Source organism: Rhipicephalus microplus, chromosome 6 (assembly GCF_043290135.1).
Source record: "Rhipicephalus microplus isolate Deutch F79 chromosome 6, USDA_Rmic, whole genome shotgun sequence".
NCBI classification, from domain to species: domain Eukaryota; kingdom Metazoa; phylum Arthropoda; class Arachnida; order Ixodida; family Ixodidae; genus Rhipicephalus; species Rhipicephalus microplus.
The window spans coordinates 58924007-58950336 of NC_134705.1; the positions used below are offsets into that span (position 1 = coordinate 58924007).

A 26330-nucleotide genomic window follows, 5' to 3' on the forward strand; every position below is an offset into this window, starting at 1 on the left:
TTTGATCTGCTTGCCATTCTCCGCATGACATTTTCCATTTTTTTTCTATTGCATTCATTACTTTGTCCTTGTCACGAAAATGTGACATTTTTGTAGGAACCTAATGCAGTCTATTCCTCTGCTGGTGTGTATTTGCTGCACCGATATCCATAAGTTGGCAAAGCTTGTGGATCTCACTCACACTCACTCGTGAAATATATTTCGAGCATTGGACTCACTCGAACTCAGACTGACGAAAAGTTGCCTGATCCGGACTCACTTGGAACCACATTCATCAAAGTTTTCTTCAGCCAGACTCACTCAGACTTATACTCACAGCTTGATCTGAGTGAGTTCGAGTGAGTGGACTCATGAGTCCATCAGCCAAAAATTAGCTTCTAAGACTGTGGTGTCAATGCTCTTTAACAACAGTATCTCTCGTAATCGGTGCTCTTCTTGGTGCCGTTTGACATTGTATCTTCAAAAACGAGTTCCAAGTGCCTTCACACCAGTAAGCTAATATTTCTTGGAAGAAATGACAGCAAAATATATAATAATAAAGAAATTCTGTGGAATAGTTGATGGGGGGGAGGATAATTCACACTTCTAATTAATAAATATTGAATTGATGTATTAACGACAGAATGACACTGTTTTGAATGCCTGTGAGCAGACGTGAGCATAAATGTGAATTCAGGTAAGACGGACAGTAATGCTAAAGATGACACGATAGGATCTTATGAGGGCAAAAAAAAGTGTAACTTGCTCAGACTCCCTCAAGCACTATATTTTGCACTTTGGACTGACTCGGACCCACACTCACCATAATTTTTCTGGGCCAAACTGACTCGGACTCACGAAAATTTTCTTGAATCCGACTCACTCGGGCTCACAAAGTTATTACTCACCTGGTTTGACACTCACGGCTGGATGTGAGTCGACTCATGAGTGATTTCACCGACCTATGCTAATATGTTTTAGGCTGTGTTCCAATACTCATCGTAGACGGCTAAATAGAGAGCTAAATGGACGGCGGCCATCTTAAGTCCTATTTTAATTCTCACGTAGCCGGCAAAATAGACAGCTCCGAGAAGACCGCATCGTAGACAAATACGGTGCAGGCTACTTTGCCGTCTAAACAAGATGGCGGCTCATCGAATCGCTCAGATAGATCGGATATCGCCGGAATGGTCATCTGCACTCAAGCTGACGCTTTCCCAGATGCTCAATGTGAGTAACGTTTATTTGTTTTCGATTTCAACACGAAATAAGCCAGAAAATACAACTGTTACGTTTGTTTATTTTAGCTTTTCTTTCTCGACGCGAGGTAGTGCAATGTTGCGTGAAAGCAGTCTAAATGTGTTCCATTTCTCGGACAGCATGGGCTCGAAGCTGTCTTCTAAGCAGTCATCCTAGACTGTCTATGTGCTGTCTGAGAATTGAAACACAGCCATAGATCCTTTTATTGTATACTGGAATACGGTCCACAGTAAGATTTTCTAGCACAGGTGAGACACACCAGTGAGCAGGCATGCATCCTCAAGCACCTCCTTGTTGCTGCTGACAACAGCATCCATCTTTCAATAACTGTTCTGCAAAGGGGTCAAAGTGAATTGATTCGTGACATCACAAACCGTGGCAATTGGAGCAGATCTCAGCACTGTGTCATCAATTTGCAGAGAAGACTCAGGCTGGCTTTGTTAGGCTCTAAATTACAGGGCAGCCCTGTAGCCAGGAATGTTTTGCAGGGAGGGAGGCCCTTGTTGAAGGTCTTGAAAAACACCAATTTTTATTCTTTGTCCTGAGTACATCCTACTCCATCTAAATTTTGCGAAGGGGGAGTGCGGGCAGGTCCCAACCCTTAGCACCCTCCTAGCCTGCCCTCAGGTGAGCACGCTATGCTGAATTCGTGTCTCCAAATTCTGATCAAGACATGAGAAATTCAGACATGACAAACTCCTTTGTAAAGCTACAGCCTGTTTTCAATTGAGGATTGTTCCACAGACCAATACGATCACTCAAAATCTAAGAAAAGAACATAGTTCCATTCACGGAAGTGCCCTGCCTAGCCCTTCATTTGCGTAAGGGAGTAGTACCATGAGCTTCGTTCAAAGCAAATGTATTTTTTACACAATACTAATTTAAATGCTCTGCACATCGGAACAGTGTCTTTTTTGACTAAGATAATATTTTTGGCTAAGTGGTGATGTCAGAATGTTTGATAACATTTGCAACAACAATTAAAATGTTCTATTTAAAGCACGCAACAACAACGCACATTGCTATGGTCAAATTCGATTGCCTGCAATCAGTAGAAATATTTAACATTGCAAAGAATAGCAAATGCTATGGCATCAAGCATGCGTGCAAATATTTTTGCATAGGATGGCAATTGCTGTGGGCAGAACTTATAAATTTTTTAAAGTTTGAAATAATCTACGGTTATATATAACGCTAACTGCACTTGAACTACTGTATTTACTTGCATAATCCTTGCATTTACATAATTCCCGCACCCCCCACATTGGCCAACAAAAATAAGATTTTTTTTTTGCGAGTAATTTTCGCAGCCCGGAAAATTGCAGCCCTAATGTCGTCTGCTCCTTCCAACCACTGATGATGATAGCACACGACAGCCAGGTGCCATCTCTTATGCGTTTTGTGTAGTATTAATGCACGAAGGCTCAATCCAAGCTAAGCCAAGCCAAAGTGACAAGTGTGCATTGCAGCGTATTAGTGCACTCTATGCTTGTTATGCGGTTATGCGATGGGCCGATACGGGACCTACACTGTTGCTTTTAAGTTGAAAGTGATTGATCATGCGCTAAAGAATGGCAACAGGGCCGCTAGTAGGTACTTTTGAGTCAACGAGTTTTGTGCTCGCTACTGGCGACGAAAGCACAAGCAACTGAAAGCCACCAAGATGTGCTGGGTCTTCCGTGCGCCTCAGACTGGGATGGATTCTAAAACTATTTCGTCGGAAGGTAACTGCGGACGATTCTGTGTTGGATGTCCATCATACCGAGGTTGATGTCATACGCTAATCTTTTGCTGGCTTTGGTTGAGTGCAAACGCTAATGCTATGCCTGCAACGCCTTCAAGCTTTGCGTGGTATTCCAAACTCGGTACTATTTGCTTGCCGCTTTTGTGTCACAAATAAATCTTGCCTTGTGTTAAACCTGTGGTTTTATTGTTAAGGTAAGTCTTGACTGGCACTTCTCAAAACTTGTAATTAGTTGCTAGTGTGAGAATCCCGATTTGCGGCCATTTCGTTTTTTTCTCGCTCCGTATGTGTTTGCGTAAAATTTCGCTCGTGTAATTCTCGCACCCCCAACTTTTCATCAGTTTTCTGCGAAAAAAAAGTGCAAGAAATATGTGAGTAAATACGGTAATTTATTTTTTGTGCCTATGTACACTTCGTGGCCAGTAAAAAGCTTACAGGCATTACCCTAAATAAAACCAACAAAAGGCACTGGCCCACAATTTTCTTTTCAGTTATTGGGTCTTGTCACAAGACTAGGGGGAGTAGTCTACATGCTTCACAGGTTGCAGTAAGCGAGGCGAGAGAAGACACTGTCGCACCTTTCACGGAGTCTACCTTCTCGGGGGTGAGTGGCGGCCTCGCTTCGGCCCGCGTGCCTTGAGGTGTGCGTGACCTGTTAGCTGTTCCGGTGACGCTACGCTCCGACAGCTCCTTGTTCGTCCAGAAGAGCGAAGCAGCAATGGAGCAGAACCTGATGTCTGTAGGAGCATTGAACAGTAGCTGCCAGTCCCGCTTCTTGACCCAGACATTCTCGCCTGCATAGATCTATGGAGAAGCAGATGCATTGAAGGTGTCAGTCATGATTATCAATAACGTGTAGTTCTGTATCGTATGATGCTATAATGACTCCAGCACACCTTAAATGCAAGCACGTTTATGAATGGCACAAGGATAAGTGCAATAAAAGTAAAGCTGTAAGTGAAGGCAGAATGTGCGATTATTAGGCTTGTGCAAATATTCGAATACAGTCGAGCCCGCTTATAACCTGAATGTGACACGGAATCCGTTTGCTATATCTTGAAGTTCGTAGTAAATGAAACTCAGCTTTTAAAAAAAGTTGCGAGTGAAAACACAAACCTTTTTTGTCTCAAAAAGTCCGTGATGCTCGTGTATCGAAGAGCAGAAGCGATAAGGGTGGTCTCGAGTTCATTTAAAACGACAGGGTGCTCGTTCGCCGAGGCCCATGGCATAAGCTGCATGAGGCACTGGTTCCAAAGTTTCGTCGTTCTCGCAATCAGATTCCTCCAAATCGCTCTCGCCACGTACTTCATTCACAATGCCCCGATTCGTGCACGGTTCCGCAGTGTCGGCATTATCATCGGCTGTAATTAAACCATCGCAACAGATGTCCTATCCGCTTTCCCACGTTGTAGTCAACGACGCGCTACCACGAATCGTTGCCGCAGTGGTCTTGTTCGGAAGCTTCAGACTCGGCACCGGGCCCGACGTCGACGAAGTGGGCCTCGTGAAAACAGTTTCGCACGCATGTAGCCATCACCGCCGCCCACGAAATACTCACCATCTCCACAGCTGAATACCAGGACGCCCAAAGCGGCAAGTTGGCTGCCAGGTGGTCAACAGCTATGAGCAAGCGCGCAGTAATGCGGCAACAAACTTCTTGTTCTTCTCTCGCAAGTCTGCTCTCCTCTCTTGATAACAACCCCTTCGCCCGTCTCCACTGCTCCGCGACGCCCGCCACGCCGGCTCGAATTAGTTTTGTTTTCTGACTGGAAACGGGCCCAGAGCTGTTTCACGCATTCTGGCATGGTGTTGCGTGTGCGCGTCTTGCTCGCTCTTGGGGTGCATGTGTGGTCATGATGGCCAACAGGAGGACTAGCACGCTTCTTTCTGCCGCTCAACAAAACGTCGAAAGTGTGACCACTCAAGCTAAACGGTCACACTTTTTGCCGCCTCAAACAAAAAAATGGGAGTACATCACGTGGGAACTGTCGATGAGTGCATTTTGCGAGGATCAAGACGTTATCTTGCATAAAGAAATGACCGATCAAGCCATCATCAGTAGTGTGTGTGAGGCAGGTAATCCTAATGATTTAAAAACAGAACAGCCAAAGAAAAGTACGACACCGCAGGATGTCTTGAATGCCCTCGATGCAATTAGCTCGTTTTTGGCGAGCACAATGGTGACGTAGTGGTGGACCACTTTTTACAATGCGAGTCATAAGCTATGAAAGTGTTGCAGAGAAAGGCTCAGCAAAGCAAGCTTAGTATTGACTTATGACAATAAAGTGTGTTTTTAGTCAATTTCCTGTTCTTTCTGCTACATTCTCGCACCAATTTAATTGCCACAAGACGAAATTTTTTTCGCTTTCTCTGCTGATTTTATTATTGCTGGTTTCAACAAAATGCTAATCCACATGTAAATGCCTGTAATGGTGGTTTCACTGCAGTGAAACGGTGCTAAGGTGCACAAGCACCTATTCAGTGCAAATAAGCTTGCATGTAACTTCCCTGTGAATGTGGTTTGACTGCAGTAGCGGGTTGCTAAACGGTAAAGACACCAATTCATGAGAAATGTGCACAGCCGCGAAGTCCTACTTCAAGGTTAAATGTACATATTATTCTCACACCAATTCATCATTTTTTAGGTTTAAAAGCTTGTTGCACTGGCTTCTATGCTCTAAATATAGTAAATTTGAAAATGTAACAAATGACAGATTAATTGGGCCATGACAAATATGCCAATTTTTCTGAATAATATGTAATTTCAAAGTCGATTTGAAACTGTACGACCAAAATCACTCTTCACTTCAAACCTAAAATTTACTATTCGCACAAGCCTAGTCCATATGGATATTCTAGACATTGACCGTTACGCTTAGCCCACAGCTTGCCTTGTTACTTCTTCCAGCCTCACTAGCATCCCACTACACCTAATGCTTGTAATGAGTAGCCAAGCCTGAACTTGTCATGACCAGAATTGAGCTCATGAATGTCACGGTTGCCCGCTTTTTGTAAAGGTGTTGCCATTAGAACACATGTCTATACCAGAAGGAAGCACTTGCTGAGGGCCACATTTGGGCATCCCTTGCACATTGCCATGGATGTCATCAAGCCGATTAATTTAAGCGAGCCAACCTCTTCAGCCTTGTCACTCAAAATCTTTCTAACCCTCTTTTTCTTTCGTTTTCTCTCTCAACTCGTTCTCTTGGATGAAGACAGCTGTAATTTGGGTGCACTTGGAGGCAACCTAAAAGTATCATTCCTCTTCAATGAAGTACAACACACTTATTTGTGTTTATGTTCTAGTAACAGCTCGACAACTTCAGGAAGATACAAAAAGGACTGGAAAAATTTGTTTGTTGTTTTCCGCCCCTTGCAAGCTTTCTAAGTGTGTGTACTAAACAGCAACAGGAATAGTCAATCTTGCACCATTCGTCACGAGAATAGGTTTACTGAATGCCAATCCGATGTCGTGTATGAGATATTGTTGACATGTGGAAAAGTAAACGTAGGACAAACGGGGCAATGCTTCAATGATCGGGCAAGACAGCATGCGTTAAATGTTAAGAATGGCTATGGTAGTCTTGTGGCCGTACACTGTAAAGAATGTAAGTGAAGTCCTACGTTTCATAAAGCACAGTTTTTTAAAAAAGCAAGAACAAAAAATGAAAACGAAAGAGAAATTTTAGAAGCATTTTTTATCAGGAAGGCCAAGGATCAATGCATCAGTACACCTTCACTTATCGTTTCCGAAAGAGAGTATTCTTTTTGCAGTTAAGATTATATTATCATGGTCACACATGTATAGTCATGCAAGAGCACTGTATTTTTTTTTTGTATTCTGTATAAAAGCGGTCATAGCACCTTCAATAAAATTCAGTTCACAGTCAGCGCTCTTTCCTGTCCTTTTTGTCTCTTCCTGAAGTTGTCGCGCTGTTACTAGAACATAACCACGATGAAACAACTCGCCCAAATTAAGCTCTTGTTATTAGTGTTATGTGCGAGTGGGTGAAATGGATAGATGGATATAAATAGATAGATAGACAGACAGACACCAGAAGTACTTGATGATGATATGTGGAGTTTAGCGTCCCGAAACTACCATATGATTATAAGAGATGCCGTAGCAGAGGGCTCCGGAAATTTCGACCTCCTGGGGTTCTTTAAGGGGCACTCAAGTGTGAGCGCACAGGCCTACAGTATTATCGCCTCCATCGAAAATGCAGCCCCAACGACCAGGATTCCATCCCGCGACATGCGGGTCAGTAGCCAAGTACCTTAGCCACTAGACCACCGCAGCGGGGCAGAGAAGTGCTTGGAATTCGCAATGAAATGTTTCACATTTAGAAATTGCGCATGTCACCATAATGGTCAATAGTAAGCCAGCATTGCTAACTATACCACTGCCATATAAAAAAGTTAATCGCTAACTGCTACTGATGAGAAAACGTTATAGTAAATATGTGGGGAATCGTATGCAGCCCACAATGCAGCACCACTTGCCACCCATCGCACACTCATCCATGTGGAACTGAAAATTGCATGCCCAACCAGTGAAGCACTGGCCATGAACACACATGATCAACTGCTGATGAGCAGACACCGTAGTGGCACACTGGTTCCTTCACTTGCGTCGCTTTGCTCTGAGTGATGCCACGTATGCAATGTTGCCAACGATTGTGGGAAGCCAGGCGAATGATTTGAGAGAATCAAATGAAATCCACCTGTAAACAATCTGTGCATTTGTCAAGCCTGCAGTTTGGCATAAATGATGGAAACGTGCAAATGAACGTACCGAGCCAATTTCACTGCGATTCAATGAAGTCGAGAAATTGCCGGGGTTGGCCTTTAAACCACCCACTATTTGGCAATTTGCATCGAGTGATGCCAAGCTATACTGAATCAGGTAACGCAATTCCTTGCTTGAAATGAAACTTTTATAGGGCCTATTTGCAAAGCTTCAAGCAGTGCTGCGGCTCTGTGGTAGATTACTCGACTGCCATATACAGCAAGAAGGTTGAAATCCCACTTGAACGCCCCCGCCCTATTTTTTTTTTTCGTTGGGCATGATAGCTATTACAAACACCAGTGGCGGCGGCAGGAAACAACTATGTCACCAAAATCGGCTGCTGTGATTTCATAACAGCTTTCACTGAGAAAATACTACCACATTGTTTCCTAATGAAGTTTCTGGGCAGTAAGCTGAGTGCATGTGGCATTCTTTGTTTTCGCTGTTTTGTGTTGTTTAGTAGCAAATTCACGACACCTGGGTTGACCACTAAGTTAGCTCTTTAAATTTTAAACAGGCTACCCTAACTCAATAGATCCAATTACCTTTCCATCCTCTCTGGCAGATCCTATCTCGGGAGTTTCGATGTCATCTTTCATGCAAGGATATTCTACGCGCTCATGCTCCATGTCTTGCTCACCCATGCTGCTAAGATCAACAGACTCGAGCTCACCTGGAAAGACAAAGCCCGAATGAATAGAAATTCATTATAAGTGACAAGTCAGGTAAAAAAAGACAAGTTGCAGTTTTTTGCCACAGCAAAGGAATGAGTGCAATGGCAACAAATTGGAAGCAATATGAATCACCTCAAACACAACCGTACTGCAATGAAGCCATGTCTACATGACGAGAAAGACTAGGTAGTCACGACAAGCGGTGTTTGGAACGGTGGAAAAGTTCGTGGCCGGCATTTTAACCGTGAGCATGAGTAGTTTAGCTCACAAAGCATAAGGCGGTTTGCACATAATGTCACACGTCTCTCCATACTGGCACTCCAATGTTTCATATCCACTGCCCCGAAATGCTATGGCGCGTGTGTGATAACCTACAGCCGGGCCATCATGCTTCAATGCCACCAAGATGTAATTGTGTGGCTTCTGGTGAACTTGTAGAAGAATCACTGTGCCCGGACAAAACAGGATGCAGTCTGCGTTTAGGTAATGTGCCTGCTGCAAATCTTTATTATTCAGCTACGCACCAGAGCAATGTCCCACCGGCACCTCATTCCAGATCAAGATCCAGTGCCTACATATATGGCATGGCCGATGAACGATTCTGCAGCGTGAGCAGTCTGTTTTTTCAATCAAGGAACTCCCTAGCAGACACTGCCAGCATCGGCGTTGTACTTCGCCAGCAAGGGCGCGCTGTCATTCCTTGCAAGCTGCTAGTTTATCGCTCCTCTCAGTAACTCAGCATAACTCAGCGGAAACTAGTGATTATCTTAGTGTTGTTCATCATTAGAACCTAAAGCAGTTAGTAACAAAGCCAACGCAGACAAGTGCTTCGAATGAACGCCACACTTGCTGCTCACACTATCATCTTATCCCTCTTGACATGTGCACCATTGTGTACTTATACGTCCTTCTAATGCGAGAATAAACCAGTTGTTAGTTGAGTGCTCGTGCTGTATGCCTCCTCTTTGCTTCATATCTGTGTCACTCCCGCGCTCCCAGTTCGCTGAACAATCATGGATTACCAACTAGCCCACCTTTCCATCCTATTGCAAGAAATTGCAAATTACCGACCTATATCGCTACTTCTGATTCTGTCAAAAGTTTTTGAAAGTGCTATTAATATTAGATTACAAACATTTTTTGCATAGTACAATGTCATAAGTGATGCTCAATTTGGCTTTCAAAAATACAAATCTACCGAGCTTGCATTACTGAATATAAATAATGAGATACCAAGCAATTTTGAAAAAGAACAAAATACGCTCGTACTTTTGTTGATTTTCGTAAAGCGTTCGACACCGTGCACCACAATGTTCTTTTAGAACAACTTAATAACTATGGTGTGTGTGGTGTTGATAATAAATTACTTCGGATCTACTTAACAGAGCGCTATCAGTATGTTGCCATCAATCAAGAGACATCTCCGCGTGCCAATATTAACAACAGTGTGCCACAAGGATCGATACTTGGCCCTCTCTTGTTTATAGTTTATGTTAACGACTTATGTGATATTCCGGTTTCTCCTAAATTAATCAGGTATGCTGACGACCCTAATATTTTCTTTGCTGGTTACTCCATCCCTGAACTTCAATGTAAACAACACAAATTTAGATTTACTCGCATTTAGCCGCAACTGGTTTAGTTTAAGCCAGCAAGATAACTTATTCAAATATGTGTTGACATGAACACATATTTGAATAAGTTGTCTTGCTGGCTTAAACTAAACAAGTTGCGGCTAAATGCGAGTAAAACTAAATTTGTGTTGTTTGCGCCTATCAACAAGCCACGAAACATAAGTATAAATGTCTCCCTTGAGGGCCAGCCTTTAGAACAAGTAAGAGTACAAAAATTCTTAGGCGTGTGGTTCCAGGAAGACCTTTCTTGGAATGAACGCATAAATAAACTAGTAGCAGACCTAAGTAGAAGCGTTAGGTGTATGTACAGACTGTTTCCTTTATTACCCCTTTGGCTAAAGAAAGCATTCTACACTCTTCTACTCCAGGCTAAGTTATTGTGTCGTGTTGGGGAACAACGACAGCACAGAACTATAAGACGTTACTCAGGTTACAGAAAAAAGCACTACGACTAATCGAAGGATACTACCATCACCCACAAAATTTCAGCACACATCCGTTATTTTCCAAATATTTCTTATTACAAGCAAACCAAATATATTACTACAAGCTACTCTTGTACATAAAAAAAATAACAAACTATACCCCATGTTTGATTCTTCTCGGTGTGTTCAGTACTCTCTCCGTACACCTGGCATAAGAACGCCGAGAACTAGGACCACCTGTGGTCAGCAACATACTATCAAATACCCAGTCTTCTCAACAAACTTGAAAATGTTGTTGACCTAAATAAAAAAATTCACAAAATACATTCATGAAAATTCTACTTCATAACTGCATTGAATATGTGTAATATATTATTTCGATTAGTTATTACATTATGTGTACGAATTGTTAACTGTATAGTTTCAATGCTCTTGTTTGCTTTTGATGGTGTGTGATGCTTTTTGGCACAAGGGCCAATTGATGGCCAAAGAGCGCCATTTCAGAGACATAAGATGTGAACAATGATATGGTGCGTGGCTGTATAGTGGCCTTAAAATTCCTCACGCTAACGCTGGTAAAAACATAAGTATTAAAATCATGACAGTGGCGTGAAATATGTGCAGTGAGAGTGAATGTCAAAAGGTCATGATAATAAGACAATGGCGGAGATGTAGTCACCACAGGTCCTGCTACAGATCACCTTGAAATGTGCAGTGAAAACTATGTACAACATTTAGGAACGTAAACAATGAGTGAATTTCAGAAACCGAATCCTTACCGATAAGCATCCCAGGGTGTAGTAGGAGTTGCTGTCGGTAGGGCAGTAAAAAGTGCTTTTTCCTTAGAGCGTCCAACTCATTACACTGGACGAGGATGTGGAGAACTGTAAGTGGTTCTCCACATCTCGCACAAAATGGTGGATCACCGGCAGACAGAATATATGAATGTGTAGAGTATGTATGTCCTATTCTTAGCCTTGTAAGTGTTACTTCTGTGTGTCGCGATTTTGATAGCGGCGGCCAATGACCAAGTTGTGGCTTAATAACATGTAGTTTATTACTTGTGTGTCTGTTCCACATGTTTTGCCAATAACCTCTGAGCTTTCGTTTCAGGAAAGGTTTCATGTCAAGTGCCGGGATTGGTATAGATGCATTAGCGGTATCGTTGCTGGCGGATGCAGCCAGCTGATCTGCCAAAACGTTTCCCTGTATATCTCGGCGCCCAGCAGACTACAACATGCTGTTTGGATGAGTAGACTGTGCATAAGAGTGAATAAAGGGACTCAAGAACTGGGTTTTTGCATTTTGTAAGTGTTTTCAAGGCTTTCACCCCATTCAGAGAATCCGTGTAAATTACCGCTTTTTGTAGTTTTATATGTGCAATGTGTTTAACAGCTGCAAGTATTGCGTAGGCTTCTCCTGTAAAAATTCTGGCATCAGGATGCAGGATGCCAGTATCTGAGAAGGATGGGCCAATGGCTGCGTATGAAACAGAAGTGTTGGACTTTGATGCATCTGTAAAGAACTCAGGGCATGTGTACTTTTGTTGTAGTTCTAGGAAGTATGCGCGGATATGTGCAATGGGTGCATGCTTTGTAATCTCTAAAAAAGACACATCACAATCTATCAATTGCCACCGCCATGGTGGCCGACATGCTGCGGGAGCCATCAAACGATATTCGACCGACACACCGGTTTCCTCAAAAAGGCCCCTCACACGTAGTGAATAGGGTTGTCTCAAAGATGGACGGTTTTCAAACAGAACAGAAGTAGACATGTCATCAATTGTGAAATGTGAAGGGTGGTCCTGGTCTGCCTTCACTTTGAGATAATACAGAAAAGACATGTAGCATCGCTGTAGGTGGAGTGACCATTCGTTCGATTCCACGTACAGGCTTTCAACAGCGCTAGTGCGTAAGGCACCCGTAGAGAGGCGAATGCCTAGGTGGTGAATATGGTCAAGGATCTTTAGGGCGGTGGGTGTCGCAGACTGATAGATTATTGCTCCATAATCCAAGCGAGTGCATACGAGGCTCCTGTACAAGTTCATGAGACACTTTTTGTCACTCCCCCACGTAGTGCGTGACAGCACTTTTAGAACATTCATGGTTCTGATGCACTTGTTTTTTAGATACTTTATGTGTGGTACGAAGGTTGGCTTGGTGTCCAGAATCAGGCCTAAGAATTTGTATTCGGCATTAACAGACAGGCGTTGACCATGCAACTGAATGTCAGGGTCAGGGCGAGTGCCTCTCTTTCTAGAGAACAAGACACACATGCTTTTTTGGGGGTTTAATCGGAATCCGTTTTCCTCAGCCCATTTGGAGACCTTGTTCAAGCCAAGCTGAACCTGCCGCTCACAAATTGTCAGGTTACAAGACTTAAATCCAAGCTGGACGTCATCAACATATGTACAGTAAAACATATTTTGTGGGATAGAAAGACGCAAAGAATTCATTTTGACAATAAAGAGAGTACATCTAAGTACACCACCTTGCGGTACTCCTATTTCTTGGACAAATGTTCGGGAAAGAATGCTGCTCGCTCTGACAGAGAATGTACGATTGGACAAGTAGCTTTAGATAATAGTAAACATCCTGCCAGGCACACCAAGATTAAACAGATCTCTTAATATTCCGAATCTCCATGTCGTATCGTAGGCTTTTTCGATATCGAGGAACACAGAAAGAAATGATTGTTTGTGGACAACAGCGTCTCGGATCTGTGCCTCGATACGTACCAGGTGGTTGGTGGTGGATCTACCCTCTCAAAACCCGCATTGGAATGGGTCGAGCAGATTGTTTGTTTCAAGGTAATGTACAAGTCGGCGATTTATCATTTTTTCAAATAGTTTACACATGCAACTTGTAGCGATTGGCCTGTAACTACTAACAGTAGATGGATCCTTGCTTTGCTTTAAAATCAGCATAATAATGGCTTCTTTCCAGACAGAAGGGATTTCACCGGAAAACCAAATAGCGTTATACAGGGAAAGCAGGGTTCTTTGCGTTTCAGGAGGCAGTTGTTTTAATATTTCGTATACTATACGGTCCGAACCTGGAGCTGATTTATTGCAGACATATAGCGATGCTTGTAACTCGGCCAAACAGAAAGGGTTGTTGTACGACTCATGTTTGGAGAATTTTTGCTGTAGTTTCTCTGTTTCGATTTTTCTTTTGTGTCGTTAAAAAGCTGCAGTATAATGCGAAGAGCTGGACACCTGTTCGAAGTGGCACCGAGGAAGTTCGCCTGGTCTTCCAAGGTGTCCCCTTGTACGTCTACGAGAGGTAGTGAAGATGCGTGTCGTCCTGCTACCTTGTAAACCATGTTCCAGACTTTAGTTTCTTGTGTATATGAAGTGATACCTGATAAAAACTTGTGCCAACTTTCTCTCCTAGCCTACCGGCGCGTTCTCCTGCCTTGGGACTTAATTTTCTTAAAGCTTTCAAGATTATCTGTTGTCGGCGAGTCCCGTAGCAACCTCCATGCTTTGTTTTGTTGTTTGCGTGCATTCAGAGTTCCACCATGGGACACTTCGCTTGCCAGGCAGTCCAGAAGTTTGCGGGGTGCATTTCATCGCAGCGTTGGTCATAAAAGCTGAAAAGTGTTGTACAACTGCATCTATGTTTAAACTAGATATGTCAGTCCAACTTAAGTGAGTAATCTGCGAGAACGGTTCCAAATCAGCTTTGTCAGTGATCCATCTGGGGACCTGTGGGCGATATTCATTTGATATGGGTGTGCGTAGCATTACAGGAAAGTGGTCACTTCCGTAAGGATTATTGATGACGTTTCATGTCAGTAAAAGAAGGAGGAATCGAGAGACAATACTGAGGTCTACGGACGAGTAGGTATTGTTGGCGAGGCAGTAGTATGTGGGCTCTTTCCGATTTAGAAGACACACACCAGAAGTAAAAAGGAACCATTCAGTCAAGCGACCTCGAGCATCGCAGCGAGAGTCACCCAATAGATTGTTATGTGCATTGAAATCTCCAAGGAGAATATAAGGTTCTGGAAGTTCGTCTATGAGGAATTCATGCTTTTCAAGACGGTGTTGTTGAGGTATGTATAGAGAGCAGATGGTGACGAGCTTATTTAAAAGAACTGCTCGAACAGCCACTGCCTCAAGGGATGTTTGTTGTGGTAGGTGTGTGCATGCGATCCCTTGATTGACTATAATGGCAACACCACCGGATGGCACAATGGCATCACTCTGGTCCTTTCGAACGATAACGTAATTGCGTGGAAAGTTAGTGTGTTTCAGTTTCAAGTGTGTTTCTTGCACACACACCACTTTTGGTGTATGTTCGTGTAAGAGCTCCTGGATATCGTTGAGGTTTCTCAGCAGTTCGCTGACATTCCACGGTAGTATTTGTGTCATTTTAGTCTTGTGTGGTGCTGTGTGTACAAAAGTGTTGCCTTAGGTTACAGGGCCATTTGGGGGCCCTGTATTTTGGGTTTTTTCTTTTTTGGCGCGCTCCAAAGAGTTGCGCCTATCCTTCTTGTATCCATCACCTCTTTTGAGCTGGCGGATGGTGCCTGCTCGGCAGGCATGGTCACAGAACTTTCGGACCTAACTGCGCTTGCAGTGGTCCGAGGTTCAACAGACACAGGGGTCTGCTGGCCCTGTTTGTCAGGTGGTGGAGCAGTACAGGCTGCTCCAGCCGGGGGCACTGGTGGGACGACCGCGGCGCCCCGGCGCGTCACATCTGCGAAGGAGGGATAAGATGGGTTGTGTAGTGCGAGACGTTGACGTGCTTCTAGGAATGACACTGAATTTCACCTTAAGTTCTACTATTTGTTTCTCTTTTTTCTATGTGGGGCATGATCGTGAGAAAGCAGCGTGGTCTCCTTCACAATTCGAACAATGAGTTGTTTCCGAGGTGCAGTTTTCTGATATGTGTTGGACGGATGCACACTGTGTGCAAGTGGCACGTCCTCTGCAACTCTGCGATCCATGCCCGAAATGCTGACACTTAAAACAACGACGAGGGTTGGGAATGTATGGTCTTACACGGAGCTTACAATAGCCGGATTCGTTTGATTCTGGTAGGTCACTTGTTCCGAAGGTAATTATTACGTGTTTTGTAGGGGTCAGTTTGTTGTTGCGACTTATTGTTATTCGTAGGACTTTGACCACGTTCTGGTCCTGCCAACCTTCGAGCAGCTCACTTTCAGAAAGCTCAGTAAGATCATCATCGGAAACTACGCCACGGACAGTGTTCATAGACCTGTATGGGTCCACCGAAACAAGGGTTTCCCCAAAGGCTACAAGTTTAGACAGCTTCTTATACTGAGCTTTGTCAGGAACCTCCATAAGAAGATCGCCACTTCCCATCTTTGTCACTTGACAGCTTGGGCCTATTGCTTCCGTGAGAGTTTTCGACACAAGGAAAGGGGAAATCGCTCGGACTGTCTTGTTTTCTTTCTGGCTGTGGATAACACGGTGCTTTGGGAATATCGGCTTTGGTGTGTTAAGCAAGAAAGTGTATTCAGTGTGCCACCTTTTCAGGGAGCGATCAGGAAGGGGGGGAGAAAAGCTTTTGCCATAAAATACTATGAATTTCGGCGGCGATGGGTGCACCCACCACCGAGCCCAACATGTGGACGTTACAAGGTTGAAAGCGAACACTTGTAGACGCCAGCCATACATCACCGCTATAACCTGTTATAATTATCCTAGGCTGGATAAGTACACCAGGTTAACCCTCGCCGGCAGGAAATTTGGAAGAAAACGGAAGAGAGAAGATGACAGGACAAATAAAAAGCGAGAGATAAAGACGAAGATGTAGGAAGAGAGAGATAGGAAAAGGCGACTGCCGATTTCCCCTGGGTGGGTCAGCCGAGGGGTGCCGTCTACGTGAAGCCGGGGCCAAAGGGGTGTGTTGCCTCTGCCGAGGGGCCTTAAAGGTCCAATCACCCGGCGTCGGCTCAACCCCCAGGATCCCCTTTTCCTCGGACACAGCTCAGCCACGCACGGCTAGACGTGGGAGGGAGTCGAAACCCCTTCGTTAGCTCAGGTCCGTAATGTCGCTACACACCAAACGCCTACTTGTGCAGACACCCCTGCGGGGCTCTTGTTTGCTTTTGAAATTTATATGTCTGCAAATGTGTTTTTGATCTCATCTATTTTACATATTGTGATAATGACATTTTTCTTTACTGGTATTTTGTCTTGTTATGCATATTGTTGTGTTCTTTTCCACATTGTAGCGTTTATTTGTCTGATTATAATTTGCTGATTTGCTGATTGTTAGTCTTTGTGTAAAAAGTTTTTTTTTTAATCTGCGTCTGAGCTATGTACCAGACTATATTTCTCAGCAAAAGCCCCCGTCAGGCTTCATAGCCTTTTGCTTTTGCTTCGTTTTTTCCTATGTACAGGAAAAAGAAATAAACCTCGAACCTGAACAATGTCTTTTTGGAATTACATCCTGGATGATTTCACACAGTGCACAGGGTTTAAAAAATCATACGGTGACTGCAGGCGGCAATATTGCAGTCTCTGCGGCAACTAAACACAACGGCATGGCACACGTGAAATGGCTGTTAGTAGACAAGGTGTAACTCATACTTTTTTGTCTGACTACAGATGATAACAGTATCAGCAAGGTGTAGCAGAATTACATAACGTCTCTTGGCCAGCTCAAGCACCCAACACAACTAACCAAGCATTTTATTAAAATAAATGATTATTATTTATTCTTTATTCTGTTCTAAAAAGCAGCAAACTTTTTTATTTAAAGAAGTTATTCATATGAAGTGACTCACTCATAGAAAAGCACCCAACATAAGTTTACTAGGACCAAGTTTGACAGCATCTTGATAGCGTAAAAAATAAGAACTGTTTCATCCACGCACGGAAAAGCAATTCTCAATATACATACTTTCAGCAGAGGCACTATGCTCAGGATTGGCCTCTTCTTGTTTCACTGTAATGCCTGGGCAGAAATGTCACAGGAATCAGTTGAAGATATACATTTACCTGCAAAACTGACACAGCGCTAACAAGCCTTTCGTCACTGTTTTTTTTTTCAAGTCCAACTAACGCACAATTCTGTCCGAGAGGATATCTTCTTGAATGAATACAACAGCTTCACAGATTTGCTGTGTTCACTTTGTGTGAGCTCCATATAAGTGAGGCTTCATGTGTAACACATGTGGAAGAGAGCAGCAAAAGGGAGGTAGCCTATTACGAGACATGCATTTGTAGTTAGTGAAAACTAAAAAAAAATCATCGGTATAAGTCATTAAGCAAAGACCATCTAGGACCGCAAACTTGGAGATATCTGGACCTTGAATATGAACTGGCTGATTTCATGAGGCAGCTCTCAATAGATCACATGTCCACCCTTTGCTATTTGCTATAAAGCTATTTGAACTCTTTGAGTTATTCGAGTTTAAAGCTATATTGTAAAGGCCTTTGAACTTTCCCGGCAGCAAGGCCTTGCAAAAGAAAGTGAATACAATGCTAGCTGGTATCAGATTATCTGGTTCATGCAAGTCGACTCTCCAGAGTGTGGTAGATGCTGCTGGAGGCTTTTAAAGGATCCCTGAAATGGTTTTCTGACATTTCATTTTTGCTAAAACTGGAGCAAATTAATGGCACACCATCATTCAGTCAAAACACTTTTTATTAAGGGAGCTATGAATGATATGAAGCTACTTCCTTCCTCCACTCTGTATTTACCCTCAACTTTTCCTTTGGGTGCTTGGGGCTAAGCAGCACCTTTAAGGAGCTATGCGTCATGATGCGACATGAGAGAACGCTTGCATGATGTTGCATTGCCCACTTCCACTAAGTCGAAGCCAGCACCATAGCCACCGATAGGTGAGCCACTGCCCATTGGCTCGGCTGATCACATAGAATTATTATGCCGACTCTAGAGGAAAAGCTGGGCCGTGAGAGCGTTAACCAGAAAAATGCTGACATCTTGCAACGTTGTCACTGATGCCATTCCATTACTTTGTCCCTGCATTGCTTCGAGACGTTGGCCATGTCGGCGACACTCGCCGCTGCTCAGACCTTGGGCTCGTACCAAGCTTCGCCAGCCAGCCCCCTTCCCAAGACTCTGTCCAGTGAGCTCGGCTCTCTCTTCGCCCCAGGCACTGAGTTTGCCAAGAGTTCATTACATCAAGGCTCGACTTGAGGTGCTTCCTGTGACACCGAAACTTTGACGTCTTCCACTGACACTACGACCTCAAGTCTCGGAAGAGCTCCATAGATTGGAAAAACTGGATGTCACCGAGTTCATTAATGCCTCTGAGTGGGAGTCAATGAAGGACGGTGACAATCGACTCTGTGTTGACCTTCGGGAACCTAACAAAGCTGTCATCGCTGATAGCTTGCAGCTTCCTCACACAGAAGAGCTCTTAAACGGCCTCATCAGTGTAACAATCTTCTCAAAGTTGGATCTTGTATTCGCCTACCTCAAAGTTGGATCTTGTATTCGCCTACCACCAAGTTCTGCTGCACCACGAGAGTCGCGACTGGATGCATTCGCGACGGCCTGTTTGGTTTCAAGCATGTATGCTCTGGGCTGGCGTTTGCCCCTGCAACTTTCCAGCAGCTGATGTTGCAGACTCTCAAGGGATATTCTGGCGTATAGTTTTACATAGACAATATTACTATGTTGGGCTGCACCGAAGTAGAGCACTTGATGAATTGAGCCCCAGTTCTCCACCACATCAAGGCCGCTGGGCTCAAGCTTAACCACAAGTGCTCCTTTTGTGTCTAAGAATTGTCCTTCTTGAGACATACGGTCACAGCCCAAGGTATTTCACCACTGCCCGAATAAGTGAATTCAATACTGCACACCCCTGCTCCTACTGACGCTGCTGGTCTGCGTTCGTTTCTCGGCTTAGTCAAGTACTACACCAAGTTTGTTCCCGACTTGCTGAAGTTCTGGATCTGATGTATGCTCTGTTCCGCAAGAATCAAGTCTTTACGTGGAGTGATGCCGTGGACCCTTTTTCCGGAAGGTCAAGTTCTTGCCGTCATCCAGCTGAGTACTGCAAATGTTTGACCTCGCTTTTCCGGTGGTTGTCTCCACAAATGCGTCTGACTGCGGCCTCGGGGCTCTTTTTCAACAAGTGGATGGAGACAAGCTACGCGTCTGGGCATGAGAGCGTTGGCGCACATACCTTCGGAGATGGCACTTCATATTTCATACAGACCGCCAAGCCTTGGTTTTCCTTCTGTCACCTCATGGCTTAGGAAGACGTCCTCTTCATCCCCTTGCACTCTGGTCAGAGTGTTTTATGCGCTATAATTATATGGCAGAATACCGCAAAGGCTCTGAGAAACAAGTTGCAGATGCCCTGTGCCATCTTCCAGTGCCTGTTTTGCAGGAGGATGCCTCGGTCAACGAAGAGGTGGTGTCTCTCATTGCCCCACTGTGCCTCCACACAGCAGTTCCAGCAGTCTCTGCAGGAGGGTGCTACCTTGGAACAAGTAAAGGCTTCCGTCTCATCATCTTAGCCTCCCCACAAGTTTGTCTCAGGTGCAGTACAGCCATTTTTTGTTGCATGTAAACAACTGTCTGTGGTCGTCGACTTGCTTTTGCATGGAGAATGCCCATAGTTCCTCCATTCCTTGCCCCACAGGTTATCCTGTGGGTATTTCTTACCCCACACGAAGCACACCCTGGGACAGTTCGCACCAAGGCACGACTCCAAGACTGATTTTGTTGGCCTGAAATGGACAGACAAGTGGGGCTTGCTATTCAAAATTGCGTAGTTTACCAGAATGCACTAACTTCGCTACACACTCTTTCCCTTCCAGAGCGGCCATGGCAGGTCTCCATTGATATCGTTAATTTCATGAAAAAAGCACCACACAATTGCCGGTTCGTCATCACCTTTGTAGACTGCTCTTCCAAGTGGCTGAAAGTACAGTTCTGTAGCGATGTGTTGATGCAGACAGTGACAAGCTTTCTGCTTTCAGTATTTTCTCGAGAGGGCTGCCCTGACGAAGTTGTGTGTGACAACGGCCCTCAGTTTTGCTCCCGAGATTTCAAATAGTTCCTGAAGGATCGTGCCATACGCCTCTGTCACTCTTCATTGTACTGCTCCCCGGCAAATGCTCAACCATGTGTTCAAAAACATCGTACATACAGCGTTGCTGGAATATCAGCCACTCCGCCCAGCGGTCATCGAGTACTTTGGCATCTACTGGTGCACACCACACGCGACAATGAGGGTCACCCCAGCTCCGTTGCTGCATAGGAGGCTGTTGAGAACACGTCTGGATGTCGTCAGATACTCGTCCTCTTCTTTGTTCAAAGACCCAGCCATTAAGCTCGATTTGATGTGTTGCAGGGTGAGAACAAAAGCAAGACAGCAGCAAGAAGCAAGCGCACTTTCATCGAGCCACAAAGATGACCAACATCACTGTTGGAGACTTTGTTCGAAAGAAGCAACCCTCTGTCACCTTCAAGAGTGACCTGTCGTTTGGCAGTCCTCATAAAGAGGTCAAACGAAGAGGATCTCCCTCTTTTGACCGCGATGATGGCAAGACATAGAATGTATCTAAGCTTGCCAAAGTTCCTTCATATTCCTATGCCTTGCATTCACAGGAGACTTGAAACGTGCCAGAGGCTAGCATAACTGTGTAGCCATCACAGGGAAATCTGGAGCTACCAGCTGCCCGTGAAGCACCTCAAGTGGCGGCTGCAGCCATGCCTGTTTCTGCGACCACCCATGCGGCTCAGGATGCCAGCACGCCTGAAAAACAAGCAGGTAAGCCTCTTCCCGCTGGGGTGGCCAACCAACAACCAAGCTGCTTCAGGCCCGCGCCTTCCTGATCCACAACTTTCTCCGGCTCTGGTATGTGCTCAACCAACGAAGTCAGAACACCCTTTGAAACTTTACAATGACCATGTGCGATAAATAGTGGGTTTTCTCTTGTGCACTCTGTTTCTTTTTCTTCATTAAAGATTAGTGTTGTATATGAAGTATTCTCTGATAGTTGTTGTAACTTTTTCTTTTAACACACAAAGAACATAATAACACAGAAAGTTATAAGAGGGGATATGTTGTCTTGCTACAACATTGCATGTGCTGTTGTTGCCACACACACATATATATATATATATATATATATATATATATATATATATATATATATATATATATATGGGAAAGAAGTGGATACCTAAGGGCTCGTTTTTCCGTGTTTTAACACAATATCAATGAGATATAACAGACAGTAATGCCAAGGAATGTTATTAAAACCAATGGAATGTAAATAAGAAGAAAGAAAAGTGGATGAAAAAATTACCAACTGTGAGCAGGAATCGAACCTACGACCTTATATATATATATATATATATATATATATATATATATATATATATATATATATATATAAATAGTTGTTCTATAATAAAGCGTCATTTGTTTTGTTTTGTTGTGTTATGGGAGCTTGTGCGAGCTTGTCCGCACTCTGCTTCGTCGCCCCAGGCAACGACACCACATGTGTGTACGCCTCTTCCTCTTGTCCGTGTCCTTTTGTGAGCTCAACTCATCCCAAGCGGTGACCAACCAACAATGCTGCATCGCCAACCTTGTGAGATGCTGTGATCTGCAGTGCAGGTTTGAAGCTTCATAAATTACACAATTAATGCAGAAAGCCTAAATGAGTCTGTAAACAACCATTTTTAGGACTTGTGCAGCTGGCCCGATCTGTACAATATCGTCAAAACCGTTTCAGGGTCCTTTTGAGGAAACGTTAAAGACTTCCTAGAGGCACCTTCTAGGTTGTTAAGTAACACTTACCGTATTTACTCGATTCTACCGCACCCTCGATTGTAACGCGCACCCGGTTTCCACGACGAAAAAAAAAAGTAAGACATCGATTGCAACGCGCACCCATTTTTCTCGTTGGCCCACACGATCACACCGCTTGGAAAAAAGACTCGTTTCGGGAGCGTCTTCCGTTTAAATATGAGGTACGAGGGAAGCTTGTGCCTATCAGACGTGCAACAGAGCATTGCCGTCACTCTAGTTTTACCGTGGCCCGATGTCAGCACGCGAACTTGCTTCGCTCCCTTCTTCTCGACGGTTGTGGTGCCAGGCATGTCAAAGTAAAGAGGCGTCTGATCGTCATTCCCGATTTGCCCAAGCAGGGAGCCGTTCTTGTGCCGCAAGTTTAGGACGAACCTCTGAAAACTGAAGCTTTTCTTCGTACTCCTCCGGCAACTTTTGGCATATGCCCGTTCGCCTTCAGAGGGAAAAGCCTTTCCTCTTCATGAAGTTAGTTAGCCAGCACCTGCTCGCTTTAAACTGGCTCCGCTTTAGCCTTTTTTCTAAGGCTAACTGCATAGCCTACACTTGGAGCAGTTCTGTCGTCACGGGCCGCTCGCTGCTCAAGCACATACTCGGCGAGCAGCTCTTCAATTTGCGGAAACCGACCCTGCTGTGGTCCGCTGAAGCCTTTGCGTGAATCTTTGCTGTCGACTGTTTTCTGCTTTTGTTTCCGCCAGTCCCGCACGCACGTTTTGGGAACTCTGAACGACCGCGATGCAGCCCGATTTACGTACGTTTCGGCACACGCGATGACCATTCTTTTAACAGCGGCATCGTGGTGCACTCGTCGAGTTTTTGGAGTCGGCCCTTCCATGCTGTCGATGCTAATGCACACCAAGATGACGAACTCCACAGCACACGTACGAAGTGCTGCACATGGGAAACACATAGGCAGAAATGGCCGACGCGCCATGCCGACGCACGTAGGGGGCGGCCATTTTGGAATGCCGATAGCAATAGAATGACCGTATTCATTTTTTTTCGTGCTCGATTCTAACGCGCATGCGATTTATGAACTCGCTTAATTGAAAAAAAGGTGTGCGTTATATTCGAGTAATTACGGTAATAACTTGGGCAGTATGACAATGCCTATTACACGAGAGTGTATTTTGACCTGGTCAAAAACACAACAGTTGAGTCACTGGGAGAGAAGTGTAGCGGAGAAGGGATACTGAATGAGAACTAAAAAAAAAAAAGAAAAGTACTTTGAATTTTACTTTGAAAACGTGATTGTTCTGGTAAGCAAAGTTTATTTCATTAGTTTTAAAACATTGGGCTGTATTTTTGCAACAATGCCAGCAAGCAGTGGCTGCATGTCTGAGCGAACCGTGATGTTGCAATCACCGTGGTGGACCCTGTGACTCACCCTCTATAGCCTTTACCCCAAGTCCGGAGCATTGTTTATTGCTGATCACCGGGAGTCCACTACTCCATCATTCTTGACACAAGCAAAGTTCCGCAGCTAGCTATTCATTTCCCAACAGGATCGTCGCGTTTCAAGCTTTTTTTATTTTTCCTCAGAGCACTTACACTTTTTTCTGAGCCTTTGCACAACATTCTTAGAATGCATGTGTTATACCAAAACTACTAAGACATCACCCGACCAGTGAGTGAGTGGTCAAGTGCCACAGCATTCTCTGGTTGGTAGGTGACAGGTTTGAACCCGAGTGTTTCTGATGGTGTTCATAACGGTTTTAGGAACAATAGTGGGACCTGAGTGGGCTGAGAGACGTGGGCGATGGCTGTCATTGTTGACAGGCCCATTTTCTGTGCATAAAACTTCGCAATGTTACCTCCTCTACATTCCAGAACGACCATTAGACGCGACAGTTTGTGAAAAATGCATTACCGTATTTACTCATGTAAAGAACCCACTAGCATGTCAACCCCGCCTCCCCTAGTCCTCCAAAAAAAAGCATACTTTTCCACGTATCTGTTCATTTCATTTCGGTGAGATAGCCAGTGCCGTTGACGATCGAAAAAATGTTAAATTAGGCCATTGAATAGCAAATTACCAAACTATAAAAGTAAAAACATAGCTTAAGAACCATGCTAAACAGCTGAGAGTGTGCCACATCAATCAAAACATAAGTTCTGCTATTGAGTGATGAAAAAACCTCTTTGCTTATAGCACCACGCAAGCACAGCAGCCTGATAACAAACAACAAAGCACAACTTGGTGCAATGGTGCGGTTCACTCGCAAGGCTGCACTGTACATGCGGCGACAGCCGACACTGCATTTTTGATGTCGGGTTTGTCGTAGTGAACTACGTTGAACCTCTGCTGCGAGGGGAATGAGCGGCTGGACGACGCTTTGGCGTCGATCTGTGCATGTTTGTTATGGGAGAAAACAGCTTCGGGCTACAAAAAAGGTTTGTCAGGCATTTTGCGGGTGAAAACAAGGACAGTATGTTCCTATGAAGAGGGAAGTTCTTGAATAGGGGCTCAATTATCCTGCCACTGAATTGAAGGCCATCATCGGTTGGACAGCAAGTTTCTTAATACCGTCATACGAAATTCTGACCGTAGTAACTCAAGTGACTTTCTTTTTTCTCTTGCGTAATGAAGCCTCCCCCCAAACTTGCGTCAACTTCTCTGGAAAAAAAAAAGTGAATTCATTACACGAGTGAATATGGCATATTCGTTAATTTCCTCTAGTCTCTGCCTGAAAAGGAGGTTACATCTATAAATTTGAGCACCCAATCTTTCAATCTGGCTGAAAATTTCGGCCGCAAGATTTTGTTCAGTCTTCCTTCATGCTTCACTTCGGGGAGTGGCAGAGTAATAGGGCACTTTTTGCATTGCCATCTTATTTAAATGCCTTTCTTCGCTTCTTAGTTGACACCCGAGTCGTGCTACGAAGAAGGGAGTGTCAGTGCATGTGACATTGGCTGTCGCATGTGCTCCTTGAATGCCTACCACCGTACATCTGTGGAGTGCCCACTACCCCATAATTCAACATTCTTTCGAAGTAGAGAAGTACCCACTGTGCATCCATAAGGCAATATGCACCACTTGTTCATGTTTTGGCCAACAATAATTATATTATGGCTGAGCACTTTGTAACAGATGGGGTACTGCCCGCTTGTGAGATTAACATGGTGTGCTGCCTGATATGACAGAATGCTTCTGCCAAGTAATATTTTGTCTGTTAGAGGCTCCTTGCACAACGCAATTCTTGTATAGAGCATGTCCCGGAGCAACATCAAGCTCTGGTATGGCTCTGTGTTAGAACACCTGGCAGTCGCACAGAAGGCTAAGGTTCGATTTCGGCTCAGAATTGTGATATTATTCTTAATCAAAATGGCTGGTTAGGCAAATTGGTGATTCCTTATACTTGAAGTATGAGCGTGTTAACAAAAACAAGGACTTAAGCAGACAAGGAAAAGCGTATGGAAAACGTCATTGACTTACTCTGCTTAAGGATTCATTTTTGTTAACGCACTTGCATTTAAAGTACACTGAAACCTCGATATAATGAACCCGGATATAACAAAATATCAATTACAACGAAGTAAACGAAAAAAGGTCTTAATATTGATACAGTGTTAGCAATATACCTTTATAACAAATGTTTCAATATAATGAAACTTATTTTCATGTAAGATACAACTTTGTTATAATGACCCTTGAGTGTATCATTATTCTTTGCACTCACCGCAAGTTTTCACTCACAGAAGAATGCTTGCGTCTGCCTTCCTCAACACAGATGGCCTTCAATACGAAAGGGAACACGCAGAACTATGAATGATGGAGCTCACATGCATCCCTTTTGCCTGTTTGATCGCAGAGTCACCAGGACATGCCCCTCTTCATTTTGCCCTCCATTCTTGGTATACTTTACGTCAGTAGCAAAAAGAATGGGTTGCCAGCCACCTTGCTGGAAATGCGTCGCTGGATGACTAGGCACAAAACTAAAAGTAACTTGCCATTTGGCACTTGTTCTTCGGTCACCATCTCTTCCTGGGCAGCTGCTACTTGAACGTCGCTTCCAGCAGCATGGTCTGGGTGTCCTTCTG

At 44.2% G+C, this 26330-nt stretch overlaps 1 protein-coding gene across 5 annotated transcripts in view; it reads right to left on the reverse strand.

Annotated features, from left to right (window-relative positions):
• Window positions 1-26330, reverse strand: part of LOC119167634 (uncharacterized) — a 52661-nt gene that overhangs the window by 14661 nt on the left and 11670 nt on the right. For 2 of the 5 annotated variants that reach the window (XM_037419139.2, XM_075865993.1), the window contains exons 4-7: window positions 26241-26327; window positions 17390-17443; window positions 8318-8445; window positions 3562-3787 (exon numbers count right to left, since the gene is read on the reverse strand). In XM_037419139.2, the coding sequence (XP_037275036.2) occupies window positions 3562-3787; window positions 8318-8445; window positions 17390-17443; window positions 26241-26327 (495 nt within the window). The remainder of the gene's footprint in view (window positions 1-3561; window positions 3788-8317; window positions 8446-17389; window positions 17444-26240; window positions 26328-26330) is intronic. The other 3 variants (XR_012884129.1, XM_075865994.1, XM_037419140.2) reach the window with 2 other exon arrangements.